At 39.3% G+C, this 24,553-nt stretch overlaps 2 protein-coding genes across 3 annotated transcripts in view; both read right to left on the bottom strand.

The window, feature by feature from the left end:
• Window positions 1–7,651: 7,651 nt before the first annotated feature.
• Window positions 7,652–22,551, bottom strand: ccdc125 (coiled-coil domain containing 125). The gene is made up of 13 exons (XM_073465440.1): window positions 22,522–22,551; window positions 20,922–21,171; window positions 18,242–18,391; window positions 17,559–17,620; window positions 17,378–17,464; window positions 17,197–17,274; window positions 12,531–12,616; window positions 12,364–12,446; window positions 12,024–12,136; window positions 10,546–10,650; window positions 9,822–9,972; window positions 8,584–8,702; window positions 7,652–8,373 (listed from the first exon to the last, which is right to left on the bottom strand). Exons 2-13 carry the CDS (start codon window positions 21,169–21,171, stop codon window positions 8,023–8,025), a joined length of 1,635 nt encoding a protein of 544 aa, XP_073321541.1. The 5' UTR covers window positions 22,522–22,551; the 3' UTR covers window positions 7,652–8,022.
• Window positions 22,552–23,173: 622 nt separating this feature from the next.
• The window catches only part of rad17 (RAD17 checkpoint clamp loader component), a 49,477-nt gene continuing 48,097 nt past the window's right edge, over window positions 23,174–24,553 (bottom strand). The window contains exon 17 of one of the 2 annotated variants that reach the window (XM_073466888.1): window positions 23,174–23,980. In XM_073466888.1, the coding sequence (XP_073322989.1) occupies window positions 23,782–23,980 (199 nt within the window). In that variant the 3' untranslated portion in view covers window positions 23,174–23,781. The remainder of the gene's footprint in view (window positions 23,981–24,553) is intronic. The other variant, XM_073466887.1, reaches the window with a different exon arrangement.

A 24,553-nucleotide genomic window follows, 5' to 3' on the forward strand; every position in this document is an offset into this window, starting at 1 on the left:
CATAGACAAACCAAGCTATGTCATCCACTGTTAGAATTGGCCTTCAGGGACGGGTGTTTAAGAAATAAGTGGAGACCCTTCAGCATAAAAGCAGGAGTGCAGAGAAAACTTGTTTAGTTCGCTTCCAGGTCTGAACTCCTTTTTGTTGGTGTTGCTGCCTTGTAGAACCCAATAAACTCCTTTGACTCCAGCCTACACTGAAGAGACTGCTTATTGGTGAAATGTTGGACCAAGTGCCAGGACCCATCTTACCCAATTCCTGGTCTCTTGGGACTGAACATCCCTCCTCCACCAAACTTTACAGTTGGCACAATGCAGGCAGGTAACATTCTCCTGGCATTCGCCAAACCCAGACTCATCCATCAGACCGGCAGATAGAGAAGCACGATTGGTCACTCCACAGAACACATTTCCACAGCTCCACAGTTTCAGTGGCAGTGTGCTTTACATACTCCATCCCATACTTGGTATTGTGCTTGGTGATGTAAGGCTTGCATACAGCTGCTCGGCCATGGAAACCCATGCCATGAAGCTCCTGGCACACAGTCTTGGTGCTGATGTTAACGCCAGAGGTGGTTTGAAACTCTGCATTTATTGAGTCAGCAGAGCGTTGGCAACTTTTACACACTGTGTGCCTCGGCACCTGGTAAACCCACTCTGTAACATACTAAAATTCAGTGAGCTCTTTAGAACGACCCATTCTTTCACAAATACAATAACAGCGAACTACATCAACATGAACCCAAAACAAAGAGATTTCTCTGTGATCTGACTGCAATAAATGCAATGCAATAAAATCAAAAGGACGCTGAAATAACAACATCATAATGCTGCCTTATAAAACGCCTGAATTCATGCTTTGTCAGGTCAAAGAGAGGGTGCTGAGACGTATTTCCAAAACTTACCAGGTATCTTCTCCTTCATTGTTGTTCATGAATGTCTGGACATCAGCGACGTGAAAGTCATGACGTCTGTTTTAACGTCAAAGCCGCAACACAGTGTCACGAGGATATTTCGCTTGTGTTCAATAATTTCTACTCATGTGAATGCTTGCTTGACACCAAAATCAACAAACATTTGAGTGCGTCATATCTAGGTCATAAAGGAACACCAAAGCTAGATGGTGTGTGTCTTATGGTGTCTTTCTAAATAATGCTGAAGTGTTGGATTTCAATGTCTCTAAACACAAGGCTGTGATTTTCCGTTCTTTGTTCCCACTCTCTGCTGGAAGACCACCCACCTGTAAGTGCTCTCGAGCTTTTGATGATCTTGAAAAGTTCTTGGCGTAATATTTTCAATCAGAAAGATAACTGTCAATATCCTACTAGATAGTTTCAACAAAACATGCCAAGATGAATTGATGAAATCAAGATAAATTAAAATAAAATGAGCAAAACAATAGACTCTCTCCTGGCTTAATGACCATACAAGAGAGTTTAAGAGGCAGTGGAGGGAAGCTGAACAAAAATGGAAAAAAGACAAATGCAAGGAATCGCTTGACACATGAAAGGTGTGATGATTGCCTCAACATGCAGTTAAAGAAGCTGGACACACGTATTTCTCAAATTTAATGATTAACAGTTGCCACAACTCAAGTCTGTGGTCAACTCACCACCTAGCCAGCAAATAGATACTTCCAGTGAGATCTGTGAGCAGTTTCTCCATCATTTCATAAATAGTTAATATTAATATTAGTTATATATTACACCCATGACCAGAGATCTCTAAATCTGCACTCAACCCTATGCCAGCATGTCTCGCTGTATACAGGTGACAATGATAGAGTGAGAGGAGTAAATCTCTCATTTAAATTCCTCTACCTGTCAACTAAACATCATATTCACGAGATTTCTAAAAGAGGTATTCCACACTGTTGGCCCACAAATGTTATCCATTATAAACTGCTCTCTGTCTATTGGCTCTGTTCCATCTAGTTTTGAAAGTGGTTTGACCTTTCCTGAAGAAACCTACACTCAACCTTCTGATTTGAAACAATTTTAGATCAATTTCAAAATTATCTTTTCTATCAAAAATTTTAGAAAAGTCTGTTGGCTCTCAATTAATCACTCACATGAATAAGAACAGTATTTTAGAGAAATATCAATCAAGTTTTCAGGCCCAGCACAGGAGAGAAACTGCTCTTATTAAAGTTATTCATGATTTACTGCCCACCGATGATGCTGGACTTTGCTCAGTTTTAATCCTGCTTGATCTCACCTCAGCATTTGATACAATCGACCACTACATCCCTATAAATCATTTGGAAAACTGAACTGGTACTATGGACACTGCCTTGTGCTTGGTTCAGTTCCTCCTCTGTTTGGGTGTGATCTCTGACTTTGAGCTTTTTGACATTTACATTCATCAAGGTAGTGCAATTATGTTTTCTCCAACTCAGGGACATTGCTAAAATTAAAAATTGTACCTTTACCTTTTACATTGTAAAAGTCATACATGAGTTAATTTCATCACGTCTGGAGAACTGCAGCTCCTTGTATTCAGGGCTCAGCCACAAGGCCAGCTCACTCAAAACTCTGCTGCCAGACATTTAACAGATTCTAAGAGATATGACCATATTACACCATCCTTGCAATGCTTCATTGACCCATTCAATACAGAATTGATTTTAAACTTTTACTAGTCACTTTTAAAGCTCTACATGGCCTTGCTCCTGCCAACATTATAGATTTACTTGTGCCCTATGAGCCGAGTCACTGACTTCAATCCTCAGGCAAGACCCTCTTGACTCTTCCCCTCAGCCTCGCCACAAAAGGAAACAGGGTGTTTTCTGTTAGACTTCCACAATTTAGGAACTCCATTCCTGGAGAACTTAGGGTGGCAAGTCAGCTACTTACTTTACATCTCACCTAAAAACATAGAAGACTTTTTGTAGATTATATCTGTTGTTGGTCTGGCTTCTATCCCTCTCGTCTTACTGTTATTTTTCATGTGGTTTTATTATTTAATCAATTTTATTGTTTTTATTTATGGTGTGTATGCTGTTTAATTTTTCTCACCTGTAAAAACTTTTTGTAACCATCTATGAAAAGTGCTGCACAGATACATTTTATTATTATTATTATTTGTAGTAGTAGTAGTAGTAGTTGTAATAGTAAAATGAATGAAACCACCTTATATTCTGACTCAAGACCCCAGTATGGATTTTTTTTTCATTAGAGGAAACAACAGAGAAGTAAATGTGATGCAGATGACTGAACAGAGACACATGTAGGACCAGAGTCTGACACATTTATCACAGGAATATTATCTTTTGAGGAACAGAATAGGTCAATTGCTAAGGAAACTGCATTCATGAAAAACTTCTAGCTCTTACTGATCTTACCACTCACAAATTCCAGATTTGAATGCTGAAATGCATGAATGCAAAACAGAGCAGCCTTGGATTTCATCATAGCAGGAAAACTGCCGTACTGTCAGGGTGGCACAGGGCAGTCGTCATTATGACTAGACACAGTAGACTTTTTAGGCACTGAGAAGATGATGGCTGTCTTGAGGCAGGTGGGAACAGGTGGGTCTCCTGTGACAGTGAGATGTTAAAAATGATCAGTGATAACATCAGCTAGCTGATCAGCACATGTTTTTAGTACACAGCCAGGTATATTATCTGGACCAGCAGCCTTATTTATATTCACTCTCAGCAGGATTCTTCTTCACCGCTGTGGTTACTGACTGTGTCCAGTCCTCTGGAGGCAGAGTAGACTTCACAGCTGAGTCTTTGTGGAGGAAATCAAAGCAAGTATGAAATGTGTTCAGCACGTCTGGCACTCCATTTTGAATGGCCTGCCACATATCCTAGTGCTGTTGGTGTTGAGGTCTCTCCAGTCTCTGTTGATGTCTCCTCTTTGCCTCCTTGATGACAGTTTTCAGTCTTGCTCTGGTGGTGGGCAGTAGATATGGCATCCTCTGTGGTGATGTATGCTTCCTTGTCACCTGACTGAAAGGAAGCTTTTTGGCTGTAGATAGAGCCCTCACCTCTCCATTCATCCAGGTCTTCTGGTTGGGGAATGTCTTTGTGATCACCACGTCATCAACACAAACATTTGCCAGTCTGTACACTCAAAGTCCTGTAGGACTGCTGTAGTTTCATCTGTCACACACTTTAACAGTTTTAACTGATGGTTTGACCCTCTTTATCAGATGGGAGTAAGTAGGCAGAAGAAGCAGAGAAGTATGATCTGATAGGCCAAAGTGAGGACATAGGAGGGCTTTGTAGCTGCCAGGAATATTTGAATATACCTTCCTCTGGTGGGGATCTGAACATGCTGGTGAAATTTATGTAAAACCGTTCTGAGGATTGTTTGATTAAAATCACCAGCGATTATAACAAAATCCATGCAGTCTTTTAGTCATGTTGCTGCTGATGACATCATACAGTGGTGCACTTTTTGAGTTTGCATCTGGACGAATGTACACAGCAACAATAAAACACACTCTTGTGAACACTGTCCATCCACTCTGACAGTGTTTGAGCACTAAGAAGTATTTTTGTAGACACAGAGCTCTCCTCCTCTCCACTTACCGGAGTCCTGCGTCCCATCAGCTCTGAGCAAGGTCCTCCCATCCAGTACAATAACTTGATCTAGGATGTTAAGGGTTAACCGCGTCTCTGCAACGATGTGGGTACAGCAGTTTCTGATTTCCCTGCTGAGTGACCCTGAGTCAAACCTCAGCAACTTTATTGGTCTGCTACTGAACGAGAACCAGCAGAGGGCTTGTAGAGGAGCAGCTCTCAGATCCCAACTGTCTTTTTTCTCTTCCGTGGGCTGTTGCTTGGCTCTCTGCGATGTTTTGTCCTGCTGGTCTGGCTGGCTGCTCAGGAGAGAGTAGAATAGAAAAAGAACCTTCTTTTTCTGATGTTGATAAGTGTTTCTCTATTGTAGGCCATGTATGCTTCAGTAGGCTACAAGGGGGAAAAAGAAGCAAAACATACCAAAACATAGGGAAGAGTAAAGGACCTTTTGGCTGCAGCATGTACAGAAGTGAACAGTATAATATGTTACAAATTGGATACAAACCAGTCTGATGAGCAAGAGTCCTGCACTTAAACCATCCAGCCATCATGGTTTGTTCCAAAAGTTATTCAAAGATTCAAAGATTTATTTATAATTTATAATTTTTTATAATTTATATATATATATATATAAATTATATACACATGTATATATATACACACATATTATTAATATTAATGATATAATAATATTCATTAATATTATTACTTTATTGATGCTGGAAGCTGAAAAATACAAAGCGACATGAATAGATCAGAGTCATGAGCACTGTGATGAATTAAACCACATGTTTCTGACTCTGACATGTGTGAACAAACACTGCCCTCCACTGGTCAGCTCTGTGTGAAGCATGCTGTCATTCAGCCTTTACAGGAAGCTTTTGAAATCAGGGCTACTAGACTTTGGAATGACCTGCCTCAGGAGATCAGGCCTCCAAACTCTGTTTTGTCTTTTAAATCACTTTTAAAATCCCACAAATTGCTTTATAGTGAATTCATTTACATTTTACTGTTTAGTTTTAGGGCCTTTATTTTGTTTTGTTCTGTATGTGTTTTAAATGTATTGTAAATTATCATAACTGTGTTTAGAAAGGTGCTATGTTATTATTATTATTATTATTATTATTATTATTATTATTATTATTATTATTATTATTATTATAAGGGTGTGTGTCCATAGAGCATTTTTCTCTGGCAGAAAAGTGCTGGCGAGGTGCTCAACAGTAGTAAGAGGCACGGTGACACAGCTGTTTGCATCTCTCTCTCCTCTCTGTGCTGTCACGGTTCAGGAACAATAGCAGCAGCAAGTCTTGGAAACCTCTGGGAAGGTACATCAGAATTATCAAATATGACCTCCAAACTCCAAAGCTAATGCTTCAAGTTTGCTCAAATATTGATCGGGATCATACCCAAAATATTGGTAGAGATGTGTCCCTACCATCCATATGCAAACCTACACCCTTGCAAGATGGTGTCTTGCCAAATGTAGCATCTAAGTCTATGTGCTAAGTTGCTTTTCATTTCATTGTGACCATCTATATTTTCATCATAAAGTCATTTAAAAAGCTAATTCAAAAAAAGAAATGTGATCAGTACACTTTCCTCGCAAATATGTTTGATCTGTAAATACAACTTTGACTTCAATGACTCACAAATACAATAAGGTAGATGCCTTTTTTAATATCATTACACTTTTAGAACAAACTTTCACTGTTTCATTATCTGAATATGTTATTGATTACCGTCCTGTCTCAGCAAACAAGTTGTAGAAAAAAAACTGAAGAACTTCCCATACAATATACAATGTACAATATATCATTATTTACCCACACGCCAATTATTCTGTTTGGTTGTTCTTGTTAGTGTTTGCACACTTGAGCTGCATGATATTGGAAAAAAATGACGCAATGAATTGCAATATTTTTCTTTTCCACAGCATAACAGTACGTTGTCATATGAAAATGAACACATTAAAAAATGTTATGAAATAGACATAAAATAGCTCCTTCACACCATACAAAACAATTAAACAAAAAGCAAGTAGCAATGAAATACACGTGTCCAAAAACCAGCACTGTATAAACAAATAAACCACAACTAAATGCCATATTGGTGTGAGAAAGCGTTGTCCCAGTGTGTTCAGTCCATTTGGTAAATGGTCCATTTTGTTTTCCCCACAACCACAGAAAACTTCACATCACAAAAAGAGACAACAAGTCATAAGTCTGCCACAGGTTTTATGACAGATCACACAAAAACAAAAACATTACTGTCTGCATGTCACACTTCACATACACTGTTGACAACGTTCATGTTGCCTGCTGCCACTTAAAAATCAGAGTAAACTATCAGACAGATTGCCTTGTAGATTAATCATGGAAAATGAGAACAATGCGAGTTTTCCTCTTGAATCAAACAGCAAAAATGAATTTCATTATGTAGGCATTAATATATAAGTTTATTATACTGGTCTTAGGTTTTTCAATTTTCAAAGAAAGAAAGAAAGAAACATTGGGACTGTTGAAAAATGTTGAAAACTATTCCACTAAAATGTTTTTTTCTCATTTTAAAGAAAAACTTATGCAGAGCGATGCCTCATTCTAGGTCAGTGACACCTAGTTTAAGAAGTTCTTTAGGGAAACTGATATTTGACACTCGTATCTTCATATGTTGGGTGATGGGTGCATCACTTCATCCGCCTCTCTTCTTACCCTGATGCACCCATCACTCTGGAACAGGGTAAATCTGGACTCATCAGACCACATGACCTTTTTCCAGAGTCCAATCTTTATGCTCCCTAACAAACTGAAGCCTTTTTTTCAGATTAGTCTCATTGATAAGTGGTTTTCTTAAGGCTACACAGCTGTTTAGTCCCAATCCCTTGAGTTCTCTTCACATTGTGCTCTTACTTTCACTATTATACAACGTTTATGTGATCTCCGATTTTTTTCCATCCACATATCTTCCTAAAAGATGATGGTTCACCTCTATCCTTCCAGGTTTTAATAATGTTGAACGTTGGACAGTTCTTAACCCAATTTTAATAGTCTCAGTAATCTTTTCTTTGCTACAGGCCAATAATTTGACCCTTCTGAAACAGAGTAACATCTTTTCCAGGACCACAGGATATGTCTTCTGACATGGTTGTTTAAGAAATGAGAAGCTACTTACTGCATCAGTTAGGGTTAAACAATTTGTTGCCAGCTGAAACACATTAATCACAGCAGTAATTATCCAATGGAAGGCTCTTACCTATTTGCTTAGTTAAATCCAAGTGATGACTCTTTTTTTGTCCAGGCAGTGTATCTTGCAGATTTGAACCTAGTAGTAAAAGCTGTGTTTGTTAGATGCAGTAAAAATGTTTGTGGGGCTGGATGTCCAGTTTGTAAGTGGCGCCACTTTATTGTTCCGCCTCAGCTCTACTTCCCTTTCTCGCTGAAGACCACATTTGGCTGTTTTGTTTCCGGTAGCTGCTGGGTCAGCTGTGAGCATCAGGAAGATTTATGGCCCTGGTTAGACATTGACTGGATGGTAGTCTGTGATGGTTCAGACAGCTCCTGTGGCTCACTATTAATCCTGTTCTTTCCTGGGCAGTGTGGTGTTCCTGGCTGAAGTTGGGAATCCGGTAGCTCTAGTGACTCTGATGTATCAGATGGTCGCTGAGACTGGCTCTGGTTCTCTGATGGGTCTTGTGGTTGCTTTGATGGGGTCCTGGACCATGATGGGTCTGATGGCTGGCAATGTGAATCCAGATGCAACTTTCTCTGCAGCTTCTCAGCACTGTGCGCTAACATGATGCTCACCTTCCTCTGGTGCGCCAAGGCCTCCTCCTTGTCATTCAGCTACAGCAGGAAATATACCATCAGTTACTAAGGAGAAAAAACATTCTCTCTGGCGACAAACAAATTCTATTAACAATAACTTCATGTTGTACTTGATAACCTTCTTAGAGATTTAGTTCCACCAACAGCAATGATGCTTAAAGGGTAACTTTGCCAATAAGGACATCCAAAATAAATGTCATACAGTCTCTATTGTGACCATATACTAACCAAGTCCAACAGTCTGTAGAGAGTCTCCAGAAGATCATCGGGCATCTTCACATCCAAACTGGACGGCAGCAATCCTCTCAGCTTTTGGCTTACACTGACTAGAGGACTCCTGCTAACACCTGGAAGGAAAAAACTTTTCTTTTTTTTAGGGTTCCAATAAATGGGAATTATGAGTATCTCAAATTAATGATTATTATTATGGGGAAATCAGTGACGCTGTTGAACAAAACAACAATACATTCCAGGCTTTGACCGGGGGACTCTGGATTTCTGTTTGAGAAGCACCTAAATCCATTAATAAAGATATGATATGTAAGGATTCTGCATTAAAATGACTAGACCTTTGTTTTATATAATGTTGACTTACATTATCCAAATGTTTACAATAATGTTCAAACCTAGAGAAATACATGAGTTTACTCAAGGTAGTGGTGTGTTTCATTCGGTCACCCGTCATGACTTTGGGGATTGGGGGAAATTGGTAAATAAGACTAAACTCAACATGAATAAACTTTGAAACATAACCTAATCTGAAACATTTGGGCCTGAGTCACATTGTCAGATAGATTTTCACCAGCAGTGGTGGTCCTTTAGTGGTGTATTCACCACAAGTGAAGCAATCATCTCCGTTTATTCCAGGTAATTTATTATCCACCTCCAACAGCCAGCTTACTTTACTGTGGCCTACATTAGCCGTTTGTTACGTTTGTTCATGAAGTAAAGTATATGTCCCTTCCAGCTCTTGTCGTTAGTCACTACTGTGCGTAAACACCCAACAATGGAGGTCACCTCTTCCCCCCGCTCTGCCCGGCCCTCCATAGATAGATAGATAGAGAGCCCCCTAGTGGCATAAGTTACATATTTTTCATTTAAGATCATCTAAATCCCTCTTCCTGTGTGTATATTTTTTACATGATCCATTCACATTTGGGAGCCAGATAATTTCTGTGCTGTCTGCAGATTCAAATTCAATTTAATCTTAACAACTTGAGTTCCAACTGTGTGTCATATGGTAGTAAATCCATGTTTAAATTAAGATGAAAGTTTTTTTTTTCAACCTAGAACTTAGTTGACAAACTTTCTAATTGTTGAGGAATTCCAAATTCACTACAGCAAGCACCATATGATTACTAAACTGGTCTACACCTCTAATTAAGGACAGTACGACTATAGGTACATGCATCAGGTTTAAAAATTCATAGATTAAGGGCAAGACCTCGTGCTGATAGCAGACTTGCCTTCACCCTTGTAATGATGGAATTTCATGGTGTTGGCCTCAGCCAGCAGTAGGAAGTGCTCGCTTCGTTTCCTCAGCTGCTGTTCAAAGGCAATGCGAAAAGCATCTGCTACCATCAACGCCTCCTCCCTCCTTGAACACTGAGCATCTAGCTGGAAAACACAAAACCACACACACACGCCTGTTTTAACATATATCAATTAACAAAGCCATGCAAAAGCCTACAAATGTATATTTATATAAATAATATACATATAGATATATATCTATTGTTCATTCATCTCCCATTGACTCCAATACAGCTGTCACCAGAGTCTGGCCCCAAAGCAAGATTCAGTAACATAATGACACTTCCTTCTTTTTTAAGTTCCTTGTGGAGAGGGCAGAAATTGCAATGCTTTCAAACAGACCAATCACAGCCGTTAATGTCTGTGTCGCTGCAACGTGCAGTTACATTTCTGGGGAGGTGCATGTCACGCACCTACACAGAGGCTTTGCCTTAGGTACGGCATTGATTCAATGCAGAAGCATAGATCAAGCTTTAGTTGCACGGTTTGAACACTTAAGTAAGGACAAAATTGTTTTTGTTATACCTGACGAAGCAAGATAAAGACTAGCAGATATAAAAACAACAAGGATTGGTGTTAACATCTCATGAACATCAATAATGGTTTTAGAGCAAAGAAAAAAAGATTTTTGGCACAGACATAGTAGATGTAGTTTACCTCCTGTTGTAGCTGGATGAGCTGCTTTCTGCTGGCAGCGGCAGTCCGACTGCATGGACAAGCCTCAGCAGTACCAAGGCACCGACAGGCCCCCAACACTGCCAGCTGGAAAACAGAGAGAAGATCAATTTACTTCTATGTATGTGTTCTAAATTATTCAAGTGATACTAAAGCATACTTTATGTACATCACCTCATGCCAGTTTTCAATCTGAGATATACAGCTGAAACACTGATGTTCTGCTACTTCAGCATAATTTTACTTTCAGTGTTGCCAACTGATTGACAATCAGCATATGAGGCCTGGTTCAGAAAAACATGGCATATCAGATATAAATGGCAAAATTTAGATGACATTTGTCAGAGGAATCATGAGGAAAAAATGTGTTACAAAAAGTTCATAAGAAATGTGTAAGGAAAAATACAGGTACACATAAGGAAAAGAACATCTTGAATCCCTGAAAACGCAGTGGCTGGTAACTCTTTCAAATTTCACATAATTCCTTCAGCTTTATTGCTGATTGCCTATTAAAGAAATACATTCATCAGCATTGGAGAAAAAAGCGCAGGTTTGGATTAAGAGCAGCAGACTTTGAAACCAGCACTGCCCAAGGCATCTTTCGACCATCCAACCTGACCAACTGGACCGCACCAAGGAGGAAGAGAGTTAGCATAAGAGCCATGCTAATCCAGCTTGGATTTAAGGCTGCTCCTGGCTGACGTCCAGTCGCAGGAAAAGGAAATGGACGAATGGACTCAGCAGGCCAAGCAATGGGGAATCAGAAACTGTTGTGCCCACATGCCTGTAGAGACTGTCTCTAGGACAACATCCTGGATCAAGCTGTTCCACTTGAAGGGCGGACTGTGTTCCATGCTGACAGAGCACAGGACTACAATGGGACAAAGGGAAGTGGACTCTGTGTTTAAAAGCTGCTCTTCCTCAGCCAATGGCCTAACTTCATTACAGATTATTAAAATATACTGAGAACATTTTGAGATAACCTGTTATCATGAAATTATGAATAAGGAATGATTACATCCAATTAAAAGCAATGAGTGTCACAAAACCTGATATAATAGTGGGTGTCAATGACTCCTGTGTTATTACCTGGTATAAAGGCCCTGACTTGTAAAGGGTGTAAAATCTAGTTTTAAATATATCATTATTTCAGTTAATATTGTGCTTACATCATGCAAATTCCAACATTTTTGGGTGGTCAAAATACTCAAAACCCTGGAAGAAATGGAGGGCTCAGTGGGGTACAGCTTATTTTTGCATTGTGGCCACCTGGCAGGTTACTTTGGTTCCCAGAGTTATATTCTGTGTTATGGAAATGTATTCAGCTAAATGTGTGTGAGGTAACTGAATTGAAAAGTAAAGCCTTTGTCTCAATTCTTGACTTAATTCTCATGATTTTAAATATCCTTCTGTCTCTCTCTCTCTCTATCTCTCTGTGATATTGATTGGTGCTCTCTCACCTCCAGCACACTTGCATCCCTCTCCGGGCTGAACTGAGGTTTGGTTCCTTGGTAAGCTCTCTGCTCCTTCACATCCAACATGGAGAGAAGCTCCATGCACTGCCGACTTAAAGCTGAAAACACACGCATCATGACACTGTGGTTGAAAGCTCTGGAAAAGGTTGTAAATGGACCTTGGGTTAAGAATATTTAGTCAAGTCTGTTGACTGTGGTTGACATTGGGTCACACAGTAAGGTTTTGTGAGTCACTGCCTTCAAGACTATTCCACTTCACTTCACAGATGGAGATAATATGTGCAGACATGTTTAGGTCACCTCAAAATGATTCTACATTATTTACCAGAATTTTCTGCTCGAAGCTGCTGGATCTCACTCTCTTTTCCTTCCAGGTTATCAGTCAGAGTCTTGTTCTCATTCAAAATTCTGATTACAACAACAACAATAATGTTACAATACAAACCAATGGAAATACAACAGACATATGAATGTATGTGAAGTAAATCCAACCTGTTGTATTTCTGCTCCCAGGACTGCTGAGACCTCTTCATCTGGACCTGGCTGAAGCTGAGTTCCCACTGCAAGCTGTTCACCTCCTGTGAGAGACGTAGGCAACACATCATAATTAGCATATTTTTATTTGTTTTACAGGTTTATAAATCATGTTCACATGCATCTAGTTTTATATAAGGTGTAAACTCCCATGACTTTTCCTTGACAACATGTTTTCGTGGCCGTCATGGCCATTAACTTCTGGTGTAAATCAGAATAAAGGGACGGATCCAGGATTTTTTTCTCACTTTTTTTTTAACATGTGACATTATTGTTTATTTCTCAGGGAATAAAGCATGGATCCTAAGCTTTAGAGTGAGTACAATTTGATGCTGATCCTGACAAAAATCTATTTATCTATTCTTCTGTGACAAGGCCAGTGTTATGGGGTTTTATGCATGTTTTAATTTAGTTTTTGTTGCATGATTTGTACAAATCATTTTGCTGCATGTTTAAGATTACTGACTGTTTTTACCTTGACTTTTTCTTAATAATCTTTTTGCATGCCACAGTGTTTTTCTGACTGCCCCTAAAGGACACACTGACAAACCCCAAGCTGTAATCAGCAAACAGGCAACAGGTGTGGAGTGTGGTTGAAATGAAGATAACTGACGAGACAGAGGAAGGCAAAAACAGGCACCTGGTAGAGATGAAATATGTTATAGCATGTTAAAACATCTAAATGTAGGTAGGCTGGGGAAATTATTGATGCTGTATAACAAAATGCGGGATGAGGAGAGAATGCCAGGGAGCTGGAAAGAAGCAATAGTTATTCAAATTTGGAAACCTGGGAAAGTTGCCAGTAGGCCTGGAAACTACAGACTGATTGCCTTGACATGACACATTTGTAAATTAATGATGAGGGGTTAACGTATTTATTGGAAAGTAAAGGAACGATGGCTACATATCAAAGTGGATTCAGGAAAGGAAGGACCCAGTGATGTCCTTAGAAGATAAAATAAGGAAAGCACAATAAACAGTGGTTGTAGTATTCTTTGATGTTGGAAAAGCTTATGATATGTTATGGAAAGAGGCGCTCCTAATTAAACTGCACTAATGGGAGGGAAAATGTTTAATTTAATAATGGACTTTTTAATCTATCATGATAAATTATGTATTTTTAAATATAGCAGTTGATAAAGGGAGGTCACTGTTTGCAGATGATGGGGCTCTGTGGAAAACAGGGAGAAATGTGGATAACATAGAGTTCTGAGAGAGTTTGTCTAGAGCTGTGTCCCAATTTAGGGGCTGCATCCTTCGAAGGGCGCATTTGAAGGCCAATTACATCACAACGCCGTGCGAAGTCTGTCCCAATTCGAAGGCTCCTTCAAATGCAGACCACAAATGCGGCCTTCTTTTCCCTCTTTTTGTTTTTATTCGTATTTTCACTTTCGCGGGCCTGGGTGGCAGAAATCGTGATGTAAGGGTAAGGGCGGGAACATCTGGTGACGCAACCAGGAAATACTCTGAAGGCTAGACCGTCCCATTTAACAACGGTTGACGCGGCCTTCGAAGGATGCAGCCCCTGAATTGGGACACAGCTTCTCCTCTCCAGTTTGTGCACTACAAGTCAAAGCAGGTAAAATACCATTGTGGGTACGAAGGAAGGAACTGGTAGCCAATTACTGGGTCAACCTAAGAGGGCATGGGGACAATCATCCTATGAAAAGGGATTTGGTTGGACAGGAGGTGAAATTATATATGAGAGGGAGTTTAATACACCTGTTTGACCAGTCTGGGCATTACAAACAATACAACCAATTGTAGACCTGCAATTGCTTAGAATAAAAGAGAGTAATAAGAATTTTGGTAACTATCGTTATAAGGACAGGAAATATAAGGAAAGTATTGAGATTTTCACAGATGGATCAAAGGACCCACAAACAAATACAGGATCTGCAGTTACCATGTGGGATTTGACAGAAGATCAACAGATTGTGTTTACAAGTGTGCACATTGTTGAATTGTATGCCATGTTGATGGCAGTAGAAGTTCTGTGCCAGCCCTTACAAGTATTATGTCTTTTACAGCCAGAAATTTCTGCTATATGAAATCTTGTTCACTAACACAAGAATAGTCAGACAAGGAAAGAATGTGTCATTCATGTGGGTCCCGGTACACTCTGGTGTGTTGGGAAATGAAAGCGCTGACAAGTTGGCAAAAGAAGCACACAAGAAAGGAATTGTTGATGTCAGTATTAAGCTAGCAAAATCAGAGGAGAAAAGCATTGTGTGGAAAAAGATCAATCAACAGTGGAAACAGCATTGGGATAACTCAACAAAGGGGAGACATTTATTTTCAATCCAAAACAGAGTAGGCATGGTGATACGTAGCGGAACCTAATGAAAACAAGTAACAACAAGCAGATTTTGAATCGGGCACAACAACCTTTACAGCATACTTTTTATCCTTCTGGACATCCAACTGGACTTTGTGACCATTGCCAACAGGCTGAGACAGTAGAGCAAATTCTCAAATCACGCAGAAAATTAAACAAAGAAAGACAAGAAATGATAATGAAGTTACAGAAAGTTGGGTGGACTGGAAATGGTTATTTAGTTTTTTAAGAGTAACTGGAGAGATGTTTTTAAGTTAATGAACATAGAAGGAGAATAAACCTGAACAGTGTTTCTCATATAGTAGCATTACTAAGACAGCCTGCCCAGGTTAATTGAGATGCGCCCAGGTAGATAAAATTAGATATTTTTTTCTATCAAGACGCAAAAGAGTGGTCTTCTGTTGGCGCCGATTCACTGATGGACGCATGAAAAGTTGGCTGTCTACTGGTCAGTTACATCCCCCTAATTCAGTAAGTTATTACAATAAGTATTCACCTAAACAACGTGGAAGATGAAAGGGGGAAAGGATAACGGTCGTCATAAGTCACAAGGGCGAGGCGAAAGGGATGATTTGGATAGGGAAGACCCACAGAGAATACTAACACAGACGAAGATGGCAGCGAGGAAGCACAGGCTAATAAGCTAGCTAGAGAGACTGCAGTACTGAGAGCGATATCACAAAACAGCTATCCGACTTTCAAAACAACATCCGGGCGGACATTGAGAAACAAGTGAACAAGTTGAGGGTTGACATTAACCAGAGGATCGAGGAGACGGCAGGGAAAATCGAGCTCACAACCGAAAGGCTGGACAAAGCTGAACAACTCCACACAGATATGGAGACATGGTGACCTCGCTTCTAAAGATGCAACACACTCTACGAGCTAAAGTAATGGATCTAGAAGGACACTCCATAATTGACTTTGTGGAGAACCTCATTAGGACTGAGTTGAGTGAGGAAATCAGACCCAATGTGGAACTGGGCATTGAGCAGGCACAAAGGGCTTGGGCTAGCCCCTAGATAATGCAACACCAAGATCCATAGTCTTGTTCTTGCTGTACTTTGAGGTCTGAGAATGGAGAAGCACAGGGGTTGAAATGTCTTATAAATGTAAGCAATGTGTAGCAAGGAATTTCAAGTTGTCAGGCTCAATGTAAATGGGCTTCCCAGCCTCATCAAAAGGGCAAAGATGATAGCTAAGGCAAAAAAAGAGAAATCACATATTATATTTTGGCAAGAAACACACCTTTCTTCCTTCTGAGCATGAAAAACTAAAGAAAATGGGATTCAGAAACATGTTACTCCTCTTACAAAAGTGCCCACAAACACGGGGTTGCAATTTTGATCTCAAAGTCAATTATTTTCCAATTTATATCAGAGATTAAGGAAAAGAATGGTAGATTCATAATTTTCAAAGGAAAACTGGACCATAAAGAGGCGACTGCATTCGTATTAAATGCGAAACTTTGGTGTTCTCATTTGTGAAGAGGATCTAAATATGATTATTAACCCGGAATTGGATACAACTGGTCAAAAAAGGAAAATAACTCACTTAGATATTTGGGTAAAGAAGATATTGCAGGACTTAGGGTTGATAGATATATGGCAATTTTCATAGAAAGGACAGGGAATTCACCTTCTATTCCGCCTGTCATAAGGTCCACTCAAGGATTGACTATTTCCTTACATACAACTGTGAAAAACATAGATTAAAAGAATGCAAGACTGGCGCAAGAGACCTTTCAGATCATTCTGGCTTGTACTTAAAACTACACATGGATAGCGAACCCCAAAACACAGTATGGAGACTTAACACAAGTATGCTGAATAATCGAGGATTCAAAGAAAAGATTAAAAATCGAACTACAGACTTACCTGGAGAACAACAATAATGGACAGGTGGATCCGGTGATATTGTGGGACACTGCAAAGGCTGTCCTTTGAGGTAAAATTATAGCAACGACTTCCTTCATTTAAAAAATGAAAGCTAAAAGACTGATAGACTTAAAAAATTAGAGTTATAGCATTTACATAGTAAGCGGAATGCATTCAGTCAGAATGCAACTGTAAACAGAGAAATGTCTCTTTTTATCACCATTTCTTGTGGCATGCAGCTGTGCTGCTTTTTGTCTTTGATAAGAAGGAAAGCAGTTAACTGCCTGCCTGCCTGCCTTTCTATCTATCTATCTATCTATCTATCTATCTATCTATCTATCTATCTATCTATCTATCTAACCAACTAACTAACTAAGCTTTTATTTGAGCAGCCTGAACTGACACTCACCTTCTCCAGAGCTTTGGCCTTCTCCTCACTTTTCTGCAAAAGACTTTGCGTGTGACCCGTGGCTTTGTCAAGAATGGCCTGTGTTAAAAAGAGCAGTTTTTAGTTTTGTTTTACATATTTACTTATTTATTTATTTAGCCACCCTTGTGTGATGCAGTAGTCAGTGTGTGTGTTGCTGTACCTTCCCTTGTAAGATCCTCAGAGCTTCATATTTGCCTTCAAAGTAACGATGTGCCACCTCCAGCTCACAACCCAAGACGTCAATCACCTGTCAGCACAGCAGATCCATCAGTTACTGTTTGTCACAATGGAGTCAAGTGGACAAAGTCATATCAACTATAGTTTATCTTCACTTTACCTACCTCAGTTGCTTCCTGCAGTCTGTCTTTCAGCTCATCTTTGGACAGCTCAACCAGGGGGTCTGCTGATTCACAGAAAGTGTACTCGTGATTTAGTTGTCATATACAGTAAATGTATCTGTGTGTGTGTTTTCTTGTTTTTGCTATCAAATTTAAACATTTTCTGTGGTCAGACAGCATATTTTTACATTTACATCATCAATGAGTGGTTAATATGATTTCAGGTCAGTGTATTATTTGTTCATTTGATATTCAATTCAGAATTCAAAATTAAAAAAATTTTAAAAAATATGACTTTATTCATTATTTAATGAATGTGATACAAAAAACAAATAACACTTTGTTTTTCATACTTTTGATTTTATACTCGGGAAGGGAATTAAAAATTTGATTTTGATATTTAATTTCTCCCATTTGTGTGACCCAGAAGTTATTTATCATGGCTTTATTGACTCCCACAGTCATTAAGTAAACACATCCTCCCTGATAAGCCCAGAGACACTGCAGCTGTGACAGCCTATATGGTCAGTGTGTTAACCGGCAAGCAAAACACAAGCATTAACCCCAGATAGCCGCTGAATATACAATTTCCTATCTAGCGTGCTATATTAAATAGCATGCTAGATAGGTAATTCTTGTCGCTTTTGTGATGTGATTAAACAGTTAATTCATTGTGGCCCACTGACCTTCCTCCCTCTGGTTTTCAAGAGCTGATGAAGCGGATTTTGAGCCAGTTGCCCCGCCACTACAGCGGACAGGCCGGATGTTGGAGGTGGGCTGCCCTGCTGCTGCACCACCATCCGGCCTGTCCGCTCTACCCAACGATCCCAGAGATACTACAGTTGCAGCGAAGAGCTGCACCAGATGATAGGTGACCCCAAGAGGAGGAGCAGAAGACCGAGTGAAGGGCCTTAAAGATCAGTGTGTTAACCCGCAAAGCCACAGCTTGTAAACCGCCGTAAACAGAGCAGTTTATGAGCCAGTAAGTACTGTATGAGTCAATAAAGTCATAATAAATAACTGGGGCAGGGCCTACAAATCAGATAAATTGAATATCAAAATCAAATTTGAATTTGAATTTTTTTTATTTTAATTCCCTATTTTTGATCTATGCATTAAATCAGAAGTACAAAAAACAAAGTGTAATGAAATAATGAATCATTGTTCATTTTCTGACTTTGGATTCTCATCTGAATATTAAATGAACAAATGATACATGGACCATTTCATCATACATTACATTCCATTTACTTTTCCATTTGATTTTATCGGACATTCCACGGTCAGTACAGTACCAGTCAAAAGTTTGGACACACCTTCTCAATCATGGTTTTTCTTTATTTTTATTATTTTCTACATTATAGATCAATACTGAAGTGCACTTTATACTTACAAACAGTTGTTTGTACAGTTGATCTTGGGACCTGTAACTGCTTTGAAATGTGACTTTCCTGACTTGTTCAATAATGAGCTCTTTCAGATCAATGCTGAGCTCCTTAGACTTTCCCATTGTAGTGTTTGTGGCTGGGTCTAATGGCTGTATCAAACATGTCCTATTAAAATGGGCCCAGAAAAGTCACCAGCTGTTATCAATCAGAATCACTCAGAAGAAGTTAAGAGGCCATGCTACAAAGAACATTTGATTCACACAACATTTCTATAATCACTAAAATTGATCATTCAATTTGTTGTTTGTATATTTTTGACCCAGCCGATTTGTTCACAATTTCATAAAACCTATATTAAAATTCATTACTGAACCAAACTTCATGAATGTTTTTTGTGACAAAGTAGTTTGTGTTCAACTCATTCCATCACAAAATATACAATATATGACTGTATATACCTGTCCACCCCCATCCATCATTTCTGAGCAACCTCTCCACAGTCCAAAACATGTGCATAAATGAATAAATCTAGTTGTCTGGGCAGTGATCACAGTTTGGAGAAGAATTAAGTTTCATAAGGTGCAAGATAAGTATGTGGTGAGTTGAGGGAACCCATTGGCCTTCATGGAGGAGATACAGGGAAATGATGCAGCAGGTATATTAAATGTAATACACAAGCCATTAGAACGTAGACCAGTACTATTACAGATGTCTCCTAGAACATGAACACCTTCATCTTCATATCAGAGATAAAAGTGGGTCAGCACCTGAGAGAAGGGACTGATTATGAGTAATTGGGCTGTGTTAGGGTTAGGGTTCTACTTTTGAGTTGTGCCTCTTTTTGCTTTCTGCATACTCATGGACGAAAAGTTATAATAGGACCAAGACGAAGTTTGACATGCTCAAGTGGTAAGGCAGACTAAACTAAGTCTGCTGATCATGCAGGGGAAGCTTGGTCTATATATTTCCAACAAACAGTAGTATCAAGGTTGAACCAGGTTAAGAGAGGTCTTAGTACAAATGACAAATAATGTTTAAAACCCCTGATACAATGATTTATCAGGATGTAATGTGACTAATTTGACACATGTTTGCTTCCCTCCCCATATGGATTTACAAACCAGGGGTGAACGTTTCCCCAATGTTTGGCGGATGGTGATAGGGGCAGCACTGAGGAAATGGACTGACACATGGTACAATGTCCATTTTCACTACTGAGACACATACCTGTAAAGAGATAGTTAATTCAGATGATACCATAAAGAGAGGGAAAACTGTCCCTCCGACATATCCAGATAGTTTCACAATAGGTATAAGTGATAAGAGAGAGTTGGACGAGTCAATTTAATAACCTGAGAGGGTTCAAAATGTGTTGAAAGTATGTGAGTCCTAATCAAAAATACTTTATTCCATTCTACTAAACTTCCTTTTTCAAGTGGTATCTCAGGGTGGACACTGATTGTCGCAATCATTTTGTCAAGTGAAGCAGTCAGTCTGATCACTGTAAACATATCATTATTTCGGTGCCATCTCTGCCTATTGCTGATGGATGCAAGGACTTTCACTGTCTTCACACTGCTAGAGGAAGAGAATGAAAGAATGTATGTGTTATTTAACCTCCACCTAACCAAGAAATTACTCCTTTTCTGTCTTTGTTTCGGTTGTGCCCATGATTCACTGTAAAGAACCATAGATCTGCAGCCTAATTCCCATGCATTAACATTCATAAGGCCCTTTGCATTGATCATTTATGGTTTCATGTGGGTGTGGAGAGGGCCGGATTTGAGGCTGATCCATGTGCGCACATTTCCAAGTTGGGATTTATAAAAGAACATTTTACACTTCCAGGCGGACACAAGGTTTTATAAATCAAAATATCTTTTTAGTGTACGTACATTTGTACACAATATATATATATACAGTACATACATACCTTTACACATATATATACGATAGACACCCAGACAGATGTCCTTACCAAAGTGTGACAGCTTCCTAAAGGATCTCTGCTGTGTCTCTGCAGTCATCAGTCCAGGGATCCAAGCTACCTCTCCTGTCTGGCTCCCGCACCTGCGCCTCTCTGCTGCTGGCATCTGGATCTCTGTGATACCAGCAAAGCTTTGGCTCTTCTTCTTTGTGGAGTTGGGTGCTGATCTGAAGCCCATTCCGTCACCCAGGTCCCCATCCGCCATGTCATCATCCAGGCGGCAGGCCTCACTGACCTGCATCTGCACCAGGTTAAACGTTGCATTACATTCACCATACTGTGAATGAATTATGTACATATCGATTTGCTCAAATGTGTTAACCCAAAAGAAACAATCATATACAGTATATTGCATGCCATGAGATGATATAAATAATCAACTATCAGAGATTATAGATATTTCAACCATTTACACCCAGGTAACTATCCCTTAAAGCCCCCCTCCAGTGAGTCCTTTCCGAGCAAATGGGGGTTGAGCCACACTGTTCACCAAATATTAGACAACTAACTTAATTTGATGCTCAAAGTCATTAAATTTAAGCTGTTGCTAATATGGAATATGACATATGACAATAGTAGAATCTGGGAGTCATACATCATCCTCCAAGAGGGTTTATAAAAGCAACATTGCTCCTTTAAAGGGTAACTTTGCCAATTTTCAACCTTAATCCCCATCTATTGGAATTTAGTTCCTGCTGACGTCTCAAAACATATGCAACAGCTGTTTGTGCTAGGGCCTGTGGAAAACACACACTAAAGCTTATTGTAATTACTAAATACAAAGCCACTTAATTCAAAGCACTAAGGACCCAGAAAGGACATGTTGAACATCTGTTCCTAGTAGTCAGTATGAGGAGACCAAAGCAAGTGTAGTGGTAAGAGAGGGCACATCAAGAGCAGAACACGAAGAGGCGCATTGAGAGTAATATATAGAATTCAGTAATATATGGTCAGTAATATACAGTCAGTAATATACAGTCAGTAATGTACAGTCAATAATATATAGTCAGTAATATACAGTCACTAATATACAGTCACTAATATACAGTCAGTAATATATAGTCAGTATACAGTCAGTAATATACAGTTAGTAGTATACAGTCAGTAATATACAGTCAGTATACAGTCAGTAATATAGTCAGTATACAGTCAGTAATATACGGTCAGTAATATACAGTCAGTAGTATACAGTCAGTAATATACGGTCAGTATACAGTCAGTAATATACGGTCAGTAATATACAGTCAGTAGTATACAGTCAGTAATATACGGTCAGTATACAGTCAGTAATATACAGTCAGTAGTATACAGTCAGTAATATACAGTCAGTAGTATACAGTCAGTAATATACGGTCAGTATGGTGAAAAACTCTCTGTTGAAAGTTGTGAACGAGACAACAGAAAAACGCTCGTCACGTGATGTAAAACTGCCTGCTGGTAGTTTGATCATTTATAGAACTAATTCTAATCAATACAGTGGTATCTGTGTGTCAGTATGGATCATATCGTCTCCAGATGACGTCACTACAGCCCGCAGATGTTAATGTCAGTGATCAGGCCTGTTCGCTTTATATGAATTACTTCCTCTTACCTGAAACTTGGACGCAAACTTTATATTCCTTGAATCTTTAGCGCCTCCACCGACACCTGGATAAAAACAAAGTTCAGTGAATGTTATCCAAGTTTTACCGACGAAGTGGGAGCAGGAACAGGTTCCACATATTGATCCACTCAGAGCCGCGTGACGAACACACCGTCCACCTGCCTGCCCTCCTCCACCTGCCGCGTGCACTGCTCACCTGCAGCAGCCTCAGGCTCACAGCTATACCACCGACTCCTTCCGGTCAATATCTCCAAAACGATCTCAATATTGTTCGGACAAAGACCAAGTAATAACCAGCTTCCTTACTCGATTAAGAAATGACTCTCTGTAACGTTTTCTTGTACAGATACATCAAATTAAATACCACATGTAATGTATGACAGAAACAGTGTCATTTAAAACGTGTCTGCATTATGAATAAAATACCATTTTCAAAATATACTTGTTAAAAATACATGACAGAATTTCTTGATTTTCAGAGTGAGTTCCAGTAAGGCAGTCAGTCAGTCAGTCACCAGCACCAGGGGATATTTAAAAGAGCTTCATGAGAAACTGTTGAGTCAATATTGGATGAATGGGTGTGTGAGGGGAGAGTGTAGGAACAGGATAATGTTCAAGTAAAGAGCCCCATGATCAGCCATTCACACATTGTTTTTTTTTTTATTAGCAAGCTTTTTTGGGTTTGAACAACATATCTCTCAATAAGCATTAATGTAATATTTCTTGTATTCTGTCTATAAGAAAGTATGTCAGTTAAAGATCAGGCTGATTCTTGGACAGTTCTCCGTTACAGGTTACAGGCTCAGACGTCACTCAGCAGAACAAAACAAGTGCTGAACATACATGTACACATCACACCAGACATTTCAGATGGTAGAACTGAACTGTTATGGGACATTTTTGGAGATTATTACAATTAATCCTGATGACTGCATTGTATTATGAGCTTGTAATAAGATACAGGGACAACAGGGTTGAAAAATGATCATAAAAACAAAAACAAATGACACTTTAATGAGCAAAAAGAACTCGTAACATCAGAATTATTATCACAGTCATCACGACATGAAGAAGGGCTGCAAGTCACACTAATGAAAAAAGTGTACCAACTTTGTAACAGTAACATGTGCACTTTTACTCATGTCAAAAACTGATCCCAGAACTCATTTTGTTAATTATGTACACACACATACACAACAAAACAACGTGATGATGAAAAAGTGAAACAGTGCAGCAGAGCAGAGTGTTTTAGTCACTGGTGTATTCCTCTATGAGAAGCTCCTCCTCATCAGAAAGGACTTGGTTTGTGGTCGGTTGGGGCTGACTGGCTGGCAGATGCTCCTCAGTCCCACCCTTACCTTCGTCTTTCTCCTCCTCCTCCTCCTCCTCTTCAGTGTCTGTGTTCAGCTGGCCCGGCTCTTTGTCTGTCAGAGCCTCCAGTTTGGATCTGTACACACACACACACACACACACACACACAACATAAAGTCCAGAACAATAAAGACAAATGTACACTGAATTCTGTGGTAATTATAGTGTTTGTTTTCTATGAACTACTATTATGATTATGTAATTCATCAGTAGTGTAGTGTTAGTTATTGTTATTACAATTATTTTTGTGAGATTATTTTGACAAGTAACATTCAGTACTATTTTAGCTGTTGGAATCAAATGATCACATGTGAAGGAAACACTGTGTACTGGTGACATTCCTGGTTTCATTCCAGCTGTGGTCCTCGTATCATTTCAGATTTTCTACCATTCTCTTCTGTCAAGAGGACAGTATGGACTTCTTTGGGAATGTTACCAGTTCAGCTCAGTTCGATTCAGTTTCATGATTGAAACCTTTCTCAGAGATTTTTTTTATTAATTTGCTTTTTACTGTTGTTGTAAAATATTCCTATTCGTTCTGAAGAAGAATTCGAAAATGTAACAGTTGTCAGTGCTTAATACCAATGATCTGTTAATCTTAACAAATACAGATGTGACCCTAACAATAGCATAGCCATCCATACTGAGA

The sequence above is a fragment of the Pagrus major genome, chromosome 5, assembly GCF_040436345.1.
Source record: "Pagrus major chromosome 5, Pma_NU_1.0".
Classification (NCBI taxonomy): domain Eukaryota; kingdom Metazoa; phylum Chordata; class Actinopteri; order Spariformes; family Sparidae; genus Pagrus; species Pagrus major.